The 14405-nt window shown below is 39.6% G+C and overlaps 1 protein-coding gene across 3 annotated transcripts in view; it reads right to left on the bottom strand.

Moving 5' to 3' along the window:
* DYM (dymeclin) overlaps window positions 1-14405 on the bottom strand; it is a 338993-nt gene that overhangs the window by 54024 nt on the left and 270564 nt on the right. For all 3 annotated transcript variants that reach the window (XM_077777573.1, XM_077777572.1, XM_077777571.1), the window contains one exon: window positions 11766-11948. In XM_077777573.1, coding sequence (XP_077633699.1) covers window positions 11766-11948 — 183 coding nt within the window. The remainder of the gene's footprint in view (window positions 1-11765; window positions 11949-14405) is intronic.

Below are 14405 nucleotides of genomic sequence, written 5' to 3'. Positions count from 1 at the left end.
CTCTGTATCTCTCAAAAAAAAAAAAAAAAAGGCTTAATGAGAAAGCAATTTGAAGCTAATGGCTAAAATGATATTTGGGGGATCATTTATTAATGGAATGTATTCACCACACTCTTATTGCTGATCAGCAGGGAGAATCAACAGCAAGCTAGAACTGCTTTTGTTTCATGTCACAGCACAGCCTGAACTAGGCAGCAAGATGCTAATAATAGAGGTGCTCTGCAAATAACACTGTCCTTTAATATAGGTCACTAAAGGGTCATCTGGGTGGCTCAGTCAGTTAAGTGTCCAACTTCAGCTCGGGTAATGATCTTGCGGTTCGTGGGTTCGAGCCCCGCATCAGGCTCTGTGGTAACAGCTCAGAGCCTGGAGTTTGCTTTGGATTCTGTGTTTCCTTCTCTCTTTCTCTGTCCCTCCCCCACTCATGCTCTGTCTCTCAAAAATAAATAAATGCTAAAAAAGTTTTTTTTTAATTTAAAAATAGTCACTAAAAACTAAAAGAATGCCATTATTTTTTTTTTAGGAAATCATTTTAAGATCAAGATGTTAATAAATTAAGAAGACTATAGGCCATTTTTTTATTCAAGAGAACAACCGAAGTATTTACAGTCAGACGCATAAAAATATAATAATTTGTTTCATTAGAAAGTTGAATATTTTCATTTATAGGTTTTCTATTTTATGTGTGAAAGTGAAAAGCTAGTTTAAAAAAATTACCTAACTGCAGGTACAAAATACCTTTTTCTACTCATTAAGATCATTAAAACGAATCTGGATGACTAACAATCCTGGGTCTTACTCATCACAAAGGCTTCACATTATCAACAGCAGACACAGTATCGGTCAGAGTCAAAGCACCGTCCATCACAGTAAATAGAAGCACGCGACGCAAACGCCCTGCTCGACAACCTTTCTGCCACCGTCTCCTGTGAGACGAGGAGGGCTCATCTGTGTTTTCACCCTGTCATGTGGCATCTGTTCCAGCACGAGGGGGACACCGGCTCTGCCATTTCCTTTTTGTCACATGTCTTTATATTCACTGCCTTGGATTTCTGGCTCCTTTGCAGGACTCTTACCAATCCTCCATCTTAGAGGCTCTACTTGGTTAAATCAAGATTTACAGTCATGAATAACATACATTGCGAGGAACTGTAGCTGAATGAAAGGTGGGAGTGCCGGCCGAGCCCTCCGGGCTGAGAAGTCCCCTCTCCTCCCCGGGACACCTGGAGTCCTGCAGCTGGTATAGAAAGCCCGGCAGGCTGTCCGTGCCAACCCTAAGTATGAGGAAAACTCAAGCCCTTTATTTTTAGATGAAGAAAGAAAAGCTCTGATACGGTCTTCCCATGCTGCTATGGGCGGTGGGTACAATCTTCGGGGTACATGTCCCCATCCGCTTTGGAGACTGCTGATGGAGAGAAGAACGTGTACAGAATCAAAGCGAAGCAGACTGCGCGGTGTTCAAATCCAGATACCGCAAACCGCACCAGAGAGCGCGACATGTCACAGCATCACAGAGGGAAGGAATGCAATGACAATCCATTCTTGGCCGCTCTGTACCGCATGTGCACTTGCCTCTTGGCCTCAGGGAACTTCCGTCCCCACCAGGAGAGCTGTGGGGTAGGCAGGAGACTCCGTTTCTCAGTAGATTTCCTTTTCTCAAACTGGCTCCCATCCGTCTGTTTTAAGCTGATATTCTCTTGTCACATTCAAACTTGCACCACTTAAAAAATGATACACCTACCACTTCCAGAAGGGATGTATAATATAAGTATCGAAAATGAAGGGAATGGACATCTACTGCATGTTTCCCATGGACCGTGTGCTCTACTATAAATTAATTCTCGCCACAATCCAGTGAACTGGTAAAGCTCTGTCCTACAGATGACTGAACAGGACGAGAGACCGAGAGAGATGCTTGCCCCAAGTCAGCCAGATCAGTGTCTGGAGGGGAACTGGCACTTAGATCCTCTTTCTTACTTCATCATGTTGTCTCCAGCCGTCCTTACATAACAAAAGCCTTACTTTTCTTAATGGAAAATATTTGGGGTGAAAGGTATAATTTATTTAGCCCCCAATTTCATTTGGAGTCAGGCTGCCACTTTCATTCAGGTAGCCAAGAATGTGAAACAATTTTTTCAAAGATACAGATTTGGGGGCATCTGGCTGGCTCAGTCGGTTGAGTGTCCGGCCTCTCGATTTCGACTCAGGTCATGATCTTACAGTGTGTAGGTTCAAGCCCCGCATTAGGCTCTGTGCTTACAGTGCGGATCTTGCTTGGGATTCTCTGTCTCCCTCCTTCTCTCTTTCAAAATAAGTAAATACACTTAGAGGGAAAAAAAGATACAGGCTTGTATTTCCTACCACTGGGTTAGAATTTTGCAGACAATAGTAAATTTAGTGATGATTTTAAGAGTTAGGTGGCTTTTATCAACTTTCAGAGCAACCATTAAAACTGTTAAAGATGGTCAACTTTTTTTTTCCCCTCTGAAAATGTTTCCAGAGGTTAGTTAATAATAGAAAAAATTTACAGTGAAAATGGGAATGAGCGATACGTTGGTGCAACTCAAAGGCAACTTTTCAAAGGAAGAGACTTCTCCCTGGCCGTGCGCAGCTTTCCTCCACCCACAATGTTTGGCTACGATTCCTGAAATCGAAGTACAGCACGTTACCTATTAAACAACTAATGATGCTATTAGTTGTTCCAAGGTCATGTTCTGATTAATCAGCTGTACCCTTTGAGTAATGTCACAGTCACATTTAACCACTTATCATGAAGGCAGTGAGTGATCACTAGAACACAGATTTATAGAAATAAGAGGCTTTGGTGGGGTAGATGAGGGTAAAAAAGAAGTAAGTCTGCATTAGAGAGGCATTCTTACTTGCTAAATGGCCATTCTTCCGAGAAGTAAGAGTAGAGAGCTAAGTTTTTTTTTTCTTTTTAAGACAATAATAAACACATTTTGAAAGGTAAAATACACATGTATTTTCTATTGATTCTTAGTTTTCCCTCAAGTGTTTTTGTTTTAATCAATATGTGTGTTAACAGGCTGTTCAGTGGGAGAGATCTCCAGAAGATTTACAAAGACCATAGATGATATTTTCAAGAAAGAGCAATGTAATTGGACAACAAGTTGCAGATTAAACGTGTATGATTAAATGGATTAGACATCGTGGTAATGTGGACTGTGAAGTGCTCAAAGCCGGAAGGCATAGTTTGGGTCCTGCTCTGGATACTTACCAGCACCCTGACTTGTAAAGACACTCAGCCTCCCCCGTGTAGCATCCTACAGCAGCTCAGGGCACCTACCAGGTGTCAGATGCTTGGGCTTAATCCCTAGCTCTGCTTATAAATGTAGACAGGTTATTTAACTTCTCTATGCCTCAGTTTCCTGATCTATAAGTGACGAAAAACATAGTGCTTGCCTCACGGGGGTGTTGTTAAAATTAAATAAGTTAATACCTTCAAAGTGCAAAGAGCAATGCCTGGTACCTGGTTAGGTGCTCATGAAGTGTCAGCTTCTGGCATTATTAGGTGTATCTCAGTATCGTCATTTATAAAGTGACAAAGGGGCCCTACCTACCATGTAGGAAACAATTGTAATACATGTGAAAGTTACGGATAAACCAAACCGGACAGGAGTAGCAAGTGTGATCTACTGAGAATTCCAGGAAAGCCTGCTGGTGAAAATCCAACGTGATCATCTGAGGGTTGATCCTGTTCCTGAGGGTCAATTTAAAACTGCTATTTTTACTTGATGAATTTATGCACTACCTTTGTCTTTCAAAAAAAATTATATTTTATTATTTTCGGAAAATTGAAACAGTACAGTGCTGACGAAGTTTTGAGGGTCTGCATTTTTTTTAATCATGAAAGAATGCTGAATTTTGACAAGTGTTTTTTTGCATTTATTGAGGTTACTATATGGTTTCTCTTCCTTCACATTCTCTAGTCTGTTAATGTAGTTACATTAGCCTTGAATTCCTGGGGAACATGATAATTGAGCATGCTGCATTATTCTTTTGATACACTGCCAGCTTCAATTTGCTAATATTTTGGGGATTTTTGTGTCTGTGTCTATGAGTGACATGGATGTGTGATTTTCTTTTCTTGTAAGATCTCTGTCTAGTAAGTGGTATTAGGGTAATAATGTCCATATAAAGTGAGTTGGGAAGTATGTCCTCCCTTTGTATTATATGGAGGAGTTTATACTGAGATAGTAATATTTCTTTCTTAAAAGTCTGGTAGAATTCAAGGGTGAAGCCAGCTATGCCTGGAGTTTTCTTTGTAGGTAAATTTTTTAAGTATTAATTCAGTGTCTATTAAAGATACAGAACTCTTCAGATTATCTATTTCTTCATGAGTAAGTTTAAAAACATTTTTTTAATGTTTTATTTATTTCTGAGAGAGAGAGAGAGAGAGAGTGTGTGAGCAGGGGAGAGTCAGAGAGGGAGACACAGAAAATTTGAAACAGGCTCCAGGCTCTGAGTTAGCTGTCAGTACAGAGCCCGATGCGGGGCTTGAACCCACGAACCATGAGATCATGTCCTAAGCCGAAGCTGGAGGCTTAACTGACTGAGCCATCTAGGCGCCCCTCTTCATGAGTAAGTTCTGAAAGTCTGTGTCGTTCGAGGAATTTGTCCATTTCATCTAAGTCATCAAATTTACCACCAGAGACTTATTCATAATATTACCTTATTATCCATTCTATCTTCCCACTAGCATTCCTGATAGGTAATCTGTGTCTTCTTTCTCCTCTTGCTTAGTTTGGCTACAGATTTAGCAGTTTTGAAAGTTGTGGGTTTTTTCCCCCCTCAAATAACCAGCTTATGGTATCATCAATTTTGTTTTCTTTCTTTTTTAATTTCACTGATTTTTTTGTTCTTATTTTTTCCCCTCACTTTGGGTTTAATTTACTCTTTCTGGCTTCTTAATATGGAATCTTATAGTTTATTCAAGACTTTTCTTCTTTTTTAACAGAAATATCTAATACTATAAATTTCTCTTTAGCTGTATCCCACAAATTCTGATACATTACATTTTCATTTTTGCTAACTCTAAAATCGGTTCTTTTTACCTTTGACTTCCTCTCTGTGACACCTAAGTGCACTGCCTACTTTCCAAATATTTGGGGGTATTTTCCAGGTATCTTTCTTATTGATTTCTAGTTTAATTTCATTGTGGTCAAAGAACATATGCTACATGATTTCAAGTCTTTTAAACTTGCTGAGGTTTGTTTTATGGTCCTTTCTATGGTCTATCTCAGTGACTGTTCCATACACACCGATGATGATGGTGGAATGTTCTCTAAGTGTCAATGAAATCAAGTTGGTAGTATTACTTGGGTCTTCCGTATCATTACTAATTTTCGATTTATTGCATCAGTTACTGGGATACAAGTGCTGAATTCTCCACTTATAATTATGTATTTGCTGATTTCTTCTTGCGGTTCTATCAGTTCTTGCTTCGAGTACTTTGAAAGCCCTGTTATTAGGTGCGTGCACATCTGGGATTGTTATGCCTTCTTGGTAAATTGACCTCTTTATTGTTACATGGTATCCCTCTTTATCTCTGGTAATGCTCCTTTTTCTGAAGTCCACTTTGCTGATAATACAGTACTCCAGCTTTCTTTTAATTAGCGCTTGCACGATAAACTTCTTTCAGTCTTTTACTTTTAACCTATCTAGCTCTTTCTCTTTACAGTGAGTTTCTTATCGACAGCACACAGTTAGGTTTTACCTTTTATCCAATCTGGAAAAAAAATCTCTTTTAATTGAGGCACTAAATGCGATTATTAACAGGGCTGGATTTAAATTTACCACATTGCCTGTTGTTTTCTCATTGTGCTACTACTATTATTGTCGTTACTTTTTAAAAGTTTATTTATTTTGAGAGAGAGTGTGCGTGCACGAGAGTGAGCACACATGTGGGGGGCGGAGGGGCAGAGAGAGAGACAGAGACAGAAAATCCCAAGCAGGCTCCTCACTATCAGCGCAGATCCTGACGCAGAGCTCAGTCTCATGAACCGTGAGAATCATGACGTGAGCTGAAATCAAGAGTGGGGCACTGCACTGACTGAGCCACCCAGGCACCCCTTTCTACTATTATTTGCTCTGCTTTTCTCACCTGCCTTTGGATTAAATATAATTTTATGATTTTATTTTATCTCCATCTTTCGCTTACCAGTTATCTCTCTTTCCTTCTCTTGTTTTGTGGTTGGCCTAGAGTTTATAATAGACATCTTGCATTTATCAGTCTACCTTTGAATAATATTATACCATTTCCCCTGTGAAGACCTGAAGAATTTGGCCCTACTTGCAAGTTAGTAAGTCATTTTGTGGATCCTAGAAGGCTGTGGAGATTTCTGGGTCAGTGATGAAGGACAGTTATTAGTCAAGCCACGGTAGTAACCAGAGCACTGGCATTTCTTCATGGGTTCCTCAAGCCCCAGTTTGCACAAAGGTGGTTTGAAGAGGGCTGGATGACCTCCCCTCCCCCACTCACATGTAGTAGCTTTTATTATAGGAAGAGAACCCGGGGCTTAGGGAACTCAAATCTTTTATAAGGGTCAGTAAGCAGGCCTACCTTTGGCTCCTAGGGAGACACAGACATGCCCTGATCCCACCCCTATATTCTCTTTGCCTGGCACACTCTGACCCCAGATATCTGCATGGCTTACTCTCCACCTCCTTCAAGTCTTAGCTCAGATGCACCTTCTCAGAGAGGCCTCTTCTGACTGTGCTCTTTTGGTTTGCAATTTCCCACCCTTATTCCAATCAACCGGAACTCCTTCTTTCTCCTTTTGCTTTGCTTATGAAATTGGGTAGATATTGATGTCATTTACTGAGATAAGGAAGACTGCAGAAGAAAGAGTTGATTCATTCTGTGTTTGGTTTTCTGAGGAAAACAAAGAATTCTGATTTAACCTTGTTCAAAATCTGTGGGATTGTCAGGTAGACAAATGAATGCACTAGTCTGGAGCTCAGTAAGGATGGTCGGGTTTGGAAATACACAAAATCTAAAATGAATTTTACACTGTCCAGAGACAAAAATAGTTCTTGCTTTTGCCATTCTACACAACTGTTACTGTTCTTGGCCTCTGTTCTTTACTTATATTCAGCCGTGAAATTTCTTTCATGTCTTCTCTCATCTGGAGCAATAATTCGATTGTCCTGCTACTTAATTCAGCAAGGTTGTATTGCCTTGTGGGATAGATGCGAGAAGATATGTAGCAGTGGCTAACAGAAATTTGGCCACTTGAAAATCATGTCGAACTCCTTCAGCGGAAGTTAAAAGTGCTCCAAGGTTAGTCTCTCCTGTCTCAGATATTCAACATTGCTGAATGTCTCAATGAAAAATATCAACTCTGAACTCCCTGTCAGCTAAAAATAACAGTAATTCATAGTCTACCTACACTTTTCAAGGTTAACTCCATGAAAAAAGATATAGCAAAGCTTGCTTGAGCCAAATTTCAGGGGCATTTAGGGCAGGGAAGGGGAAGGCAAAGTGCTGAAAGAGGCAAAAAGTAGAGACGGTATTTTTATCTGTATCGTGGCACTCTTTTCAAAAGATGTAATAGGGTTTAAAATGCTTTTTGAATGAACTTACACTGTACCCTGCGCTATTCTGGATGGTGGTATTCAACAAAAGTTGTTGGAAAACCTGCTCATTTGAAATCTTACTTTAGGATTATCTGAGTGAATGCTGAAAGCATGGTGTTTTGTTTTTTTTTTTTAATGTTTTTATTTATTTCTGAGAGAGAGAGAGAGAGAGGCAGAGACAGAGACAGCGTGAGCAGGGGAGGGTCAGAGAGAGAGGGAGACACGGAATCCGAAGACAGGCTCCAGACTCTGAGCTGTCAGCATAGAGCCCAACGCAGGGCTCGAACCCACGAACCATGAGATCATGACTTGAGCCGAAGTCGGAAGCTCAAGTGACTGAGCCACCCAGGCGCCCCTGAAAGCATGGTTTCTAATAAGCACACTTGGACTCAAGGCCTGGTGGGGTGACTGACTGGCTAAGGGACCTTGGGCCGACCATTTTTCCTCTGCAGCTCAGGAAAGTGAGTGCTGGATGGAAGTCCAATTAACACCCTGCTTCATCTCCACATAGTCACACCTTGTGTGAAGCATAGCGAGGTCCCTTCTGTGTCCTCACCTTCGCTCTGTTACAGCTTTCAAAGGAAACTAAGTTTCAAATGGGTGTGATTTAAACCCTCTGCCTGGTTCTCCCTGTGTCTTTTCCAAAACCAACAGGGTCCTTCTGAGATATTTTTAAGGATGTCAACGGCCTGGTTACTGAGAAGGAACCTCAGTTCTACCACTAGTGGAATAAAGAGTGTGTTGACATCATTTGAAGTGCTCCTGAGAGAGAAAGGCAATGGTGAAATCACCAGGGATGTGGACATGACTAGAGGCTCCTCGGCAGCATACGCGGCGCCGTGGGAATGTTCTGTGAAGGGGTACAGTAGGTAGGCACAGTCATCACAAAATGGGCGTGGGCTTTATCATCAAACTGCCTGGTCTGAGTCCTGGCTCTGTGACTTTATGACTATGTGACTGTTAGCAAGGTAAAATCTTTCTGAGCTGGTTTCTTTACCTGTAACTTGAAAATTAAAATGAAATATACCTCACGTACACCCTTTTCCCAGAAAGCTACTGCGTACTACACACTTTTGCCAACATGCAGCGGTAAGCCAAGAAAGAGGAAGCCACAGGAGCCAAGGTCCCTGAAGGAGACGGGTGAAGGAAACTCCTAGAAAGTGCTGCAGTGGGGCAGGGGAACAGGGCACAGTGTAACTGGGAGAGAAAGCAGGTCTCCAAGGAAAGGATGGAAACAAAAATGTTATCTGATCTGCATGACCATTTTGAGAGTTTTAGAGTTTTAGAGTTATGTCTGGAAGTCTGTAGCCATGTCAGTGACTGGATGCCTGTAGCACATAATTAAGAAAGGCCTAGAGTCCAGAACACATCAAGTATCCGCACAATGATAAACAAGAGAAAACCTGGCAAAGGACTTGAATGGAAACTCGTAAAAGAGGAAACCCGTAAGGGGTGGGGGAAGAAATGCTCATCCTCAATGGTAATCAAGAAATTACAAATTAAAACTGTAACGAGGTGCTATCAAAAAACTGACAAAACGAAGGGTTCATGTGAAGTAACAGAACCTCCCAAACGCCACTGGTCAGAGTTCAATACTAGCACCCTGGGAAAGCAGTCTGGCATTACACACATTACGTATGCAATCCCGCCTCTGGGTGTGCATCTCAGAAAAAGGGATGGGCATGTGCTTACTTACGACCAAACGCACATATTTATACTTGTGTAAGAACTGAATTATTGAGGGGCACCTGGGTGGTTTGGTTGGTTGAGTGTCTGATTTTAGCTCAGGTCATGATCTTGCGGTTCATGAGTTCGAGCCCTGCATTGGGCCCATTTGGATCTTCTGTTCCCCCTCTCTCTCTGTGCCCCTCCCCTGCTCATGCTCTCTCTCTCTCAAAAATAAATTTAATTATTGAATGTCTCTCTGAATGTAAGTAATACAAGGACAAGGATGTTGGCTCTTGAGTTTACTCCTGTGCCTGGTTTTGTGAATCAGATTAGTGACTCAAGAAATGGTTGTGGAATCATGAAAACACTAATTAGAAAAGATAAACACACCCCTATGTTTACTGCAGCATTATTAACAACAGTCAAATCATGGAAGCAGCCCAAGCGTCCATCATGGATGAATGGATAAGGATGATGTGGTATACATACACACAATGGAATATTATTCAGCCACAAAGAAGAATGAAATCTTGCCAGTGGCAACAACATAGACGGATTTAAAGGGTATCATGCTAATGAAGTAAGTCACAGAAAGACAAAAACCATATCATTTCAGTCATATGTGGAATTTAAGAAACAAAACAAATGAATAAAGAAGAAAAAGAGACAAAGCAAAAAAACCAGACTCTTAACTAGAGAGAACAGATGGTCGCCAGAGGGGATGTAGGTGGGGGGATGGGTGAACTATGCGAGGGGAATTAAGAGTACACTTACGCCCCCAATGTTCATAGCAGCACTCTCCACAATAGCTAAAACATGGAAAGAGCCTAAGTGTCCATCAACGGACGAATGGATCAAGAAGATGTGGTTTATCTATACGATGGAATACTACATGGCAATGAGAAACAATGAAATCTGGCCATGTGTAGCAACATGGATGGACCTTGAGGGTGTTATGCTGAGCGAAATAAGTCAGGCAGAGAAGGACAGCTACCATATGTTTGCACGTATAGGAGGATTAGGAGGAACTTAACTGAGGAACAAGGGGGAGAAGAAGGGGGGAAATGGTGGGGGAAAGGGAGAGAGGCAAACCATGAGAGACTCTTGAATGCTGACAAAAACTGAGGACTGATGGATGTGGGGGGGAGGGGGGATGGGCATGGAGGAGGGCACTTGTGGGGATGAGCACTGGGTGTTATGTGGAAACTAATTTGACAATAAACTATTTGTAAAAAAAAAAAAAAGTACACTTACCGTTGAGTAACATACAGAACTTCGGAATCACTATATAGTACACCTCAAACTAACAGAATACTGTATTTTGGTCACAATGATATTAAAATTAAAAAAATAAAAGAAAAAAAAGAAATATCCTATTTATAGTGTCCTCACAACAGTTTTCGTACACTATCTTTAGCATTTAATAAGATGATCTTACTATATATGGATGATTATTTTCTTCTCATTTGCTCTACTACAATACATAAATCACCCATATGAAAGGCTGGTTGCTTTTCAGGGTCGAATGCTACCTGGTCATGGTATTTGGTTTGCTTGATAAACTACTGAATCTATTTTATTCCTGCTTTCTTTAAGTTTTTTCCTAGTGTGTTAATTAGTCGGAGATCAATCTGTGAGGGGGAAAAAAAAAGGAAAGAAAGAAATAGCTGTGGAATCAAACTGGATTGGAAAACACGAATACAGCAATAGAAAATTCAGCAAAAATATTTTTAGAAAGGACAGAAAGGTTATGAACTTGGGAAAAGTGTTCAGCCATACTTACCGGGGAAATTGATTTAGAAATGATAATGAGATACCAGTTCTGATATAAAAAGACAAATATTGAAATAATTATAAAACTCAAAGCTGCAAGAAGAGTATAGTGAGACAGATCTTCTCACCGATCACTTGTGGAAACAGGACGAGATACAGGTGCACACACTGTGCACTGTTTCTGGAGAGCGATTTCGCAGGATGTGTTGAGTTTTAAAAAGGGTGATATCCTCCGATAATACAAACAAGTATAATTCCAGTTCTAAAACTTAACTGAATATAGGTGAAATACGATTTATTTACAAACTGTTCATTATTTATGAAATAATATAAAATATGTGAAACATCCAAAATGAGCACTGATGGGATAATGGTTAAATATTCTTTTGGGACATCTGTTATATTATAGGTCATACAGATACTCAAACATGAGATTTTCAAAGAATTGATGATACCACAGAAAAATGCTGATGATCTAAAGGCTAAGTAAAAATGGCAGAATATAAAACTGTATAAAGTATGATCTCAATTCTGTTAAATACATAATGTGTGTGCATTACACACGGAATACAATAATTGGTATGGAAGAACAGACTACAAATCTAGTTGATGTTCAAAGAAGAGATTCTAACTTTTGTAGTTTTTTTTTTTTTTTAACAAGGTTTGTTCAACTTTTGCTGCTTTAATACTCAAAAAAGAATCGTGGCATCTCCATTTACACTTACCAGATCGATATTTTGCATTATATCCTGAAATGAAGGATGAGTTCGAAACTGTTCAAAGAGATCTCGCTTGTAAAGCAGTGCATACACCAAGTTTGGATTGTGGTGAAGAGAATTTGTCAGGCAGGAGTTGATGATCTCTAACATCATTCGAATCACTTCTTCAATGACATTTAGGTCTTGTGCCTGATAAAGAAAGAAAACCCACACACACAGTGTTTTTCTCGTTAACACATAACTCGTCAGACCAAGCGTAACTGCTTTAAAATGATAACATTGAAAAGATAATGCAAAAGAGATTATTTGTCAAGACTCTTTAGATTAGTTTTCAGATTATTTTTGTCAAGAATCTTTAGAATCAGGTTGATCACTTACTCCAGTATTCGAGTAAAAATCTTTTGAACTCAGTCACAATTAGAAACTGAAATAATAGGGGCGCCTGGGTGGCTTAGTCGGTTAAGTGTCTGACTTTCACTTAGGTCATGATCTCGCGGTTCATGGGTTCGAGCCCCGCGTCGGGCTCTGTGCTGACTGCCAGCTCAGAGCCTGGAGCCTGTTTCAGAGTCTGTATCTCCCTCTCTCTCCGACCCTCCCCTGCTCACGCTGTCTCTCTCTCTCCTAGAAATAAACAAAAACATTAAAAAAAAAAGAAACTGAAATAATATATCATAGACTTGCCAATCTAGGAGGAAATCTGGTGCTTACTTCAGCCCCTCACTAAACTCTTACTGGTATTCCCATCTTGGCATCACCCTAATTCTTTAGACTTCCACAGTGGAGGCTGGTGGTTGGGTCTTACCAATTCCAAGAGAAGTGCCTTATTCAGAACATGACCTCACGTCTCTACCCTGTCATTTCAATCTTTCTGTTTACAGATAAATAGTCTATTGTTCTGTCTCTTTTTCCCCAGTCAATAGTCTTTAGGAATCTAAACATGAAATAGCTACTACACAGCAAAAACAATCGACAAATCTCTTGGAAGAAAGAATAACAGAAAGAGCAAAAATACAGGTAAATGCAATAGACTTTCCTTTTCCTTTTGGGTTTTCTAAATTATGTTTGGAAGTTGAAGCAAAAAATTACAACACTGTCTGATGTTGTTCTCGATGTTTATAAGGGAATATCTAAGACAATTATACTGTAAACCAGGGAGGGCAAAGGGATGTAAAGACAGAAAAGGTTTCTATTTCTCTCTTGAACTGTTAAATGTCAACAATATTAGATTGTGACAATTTAGGTATGTATACTGTTTAGAGCAGATCTACACAGAGGTCCACACAGAAATACTATATCCATACATCAAAATGGAATTCTAAAAAAGTGTTCAAGTATCTACAGGAAGGCAGAAAAACAAGACAGACCTATGAAAAACAGGGAACAAACAGAAAACGGAAAGTAAAATGGCAGACTTAAGTGCTAAAATATCTACTAATAATTACGTTAATTTCAAATGCTGTAAATAATTAAAACTCAGTTTGGAAGAGTGGATGAAAACACAAGACTCAGCTATATGCTATCCACAAGAAATTTCAAATAGAACTCACTTCAAAATATAGTTTGTTCAAAAACGAAAGGATGAAAAAAAAGATATACCATGCAAATATTAATTGAGAGAAATTATCTGATCTATTAGTGTCAGATAAAATATACCTCAAAAGACTGTATGGCCTGCAAAGTAAAAAAATATTTGCTATCTGGTCCAGCAGACAAAAAGCTATCCTTATTTGCACACAATTTATCTTCACCTGTACAATTTATACAAAGTATAATGTCTAGCATTCAATCAAAATGTAGAAGACAAAGAAACAAAAGCGAAGTAAAAACAACTCACATCCAAGAATCAAAGTAACCAGCAGTATCAGACTGAGAGATAGAAAGATATTAAAAATATCTAACAAGAAATTTAAAAGAACTATATTTACAAAATCTACCACGATTGATGGGGAATTTCAGTGGAGCTGAAAACTATAAGAAAGTGACAGATGTAAATACTAGAACTTAAAAAATATAGGGGTGCTTGGGTGGCTCAGTTGGTTAAGCATCCGACTTCACTCAGGTCATGATCTCATGGTTTGTGAGTTCGAGTCCCACACTGGGCTGTCAGCGCAGGGCCTGCTTTGGATCCTCTGTCCCCTTCTCTCTCTGCCCTCTCCCGCTCAACCTCTCAAAATTAAATAGTAAAAATAAGTAAAAAATATATAATATTAGTAGTAAAGAACACCTAGATGGGTTCAATAGTGGACTTCACAGAATCTTGAAGAGATAATGGCTGGGCATTAAAATAATGAAAGACTCAAACAATGATCCAGAGGCTCAGAGAATATCCCCCCAAATCCACCCAAAACAAAACAAAAAATACACATGCAGATACATCGTATTCAACTATGAAAGCCAAAGACAAAAAACACATGAAATACAGAGACACAAAGATAAGAATTATCGGAGACGGCTTGGAGAAACTATGCAAGCTGATCTAAAAGGAGTGGCATCATTACGGTGCTGAAGTAAGAAGAGCCAAGCAAGAATTCTATAGGTCGCAAAAATATCTTTCAAATGTGAAGGTGAAACAGAGATTTTTTTTCCACACTTAAATAAGCTGAGATAATGTATGAGACACTTGTTCTGTAAGAAACATATGACAAT

The sequence above is a fragment of the Crocuta crocuta genome, unplaced genomic scaffold (assembly GCF_008692635.1).
Source record: "Crocuta crocuta isolate KB4526 unplaced genomic scaffold, BGI_CrCroc_1.0 scaffold36, whole genome shotgun sequence".
Taxonomy (NCBI): Eukaryota; Metazoa; Chordata; class Mammalia; order Carnivora; family Hyaenidae; genus Crocuta; species Crocuta crocuta.
Note: the sequence above shows the minus strand (reverse complement) of the source record. Positions and strands in the feature narration are given on the sequence as shown.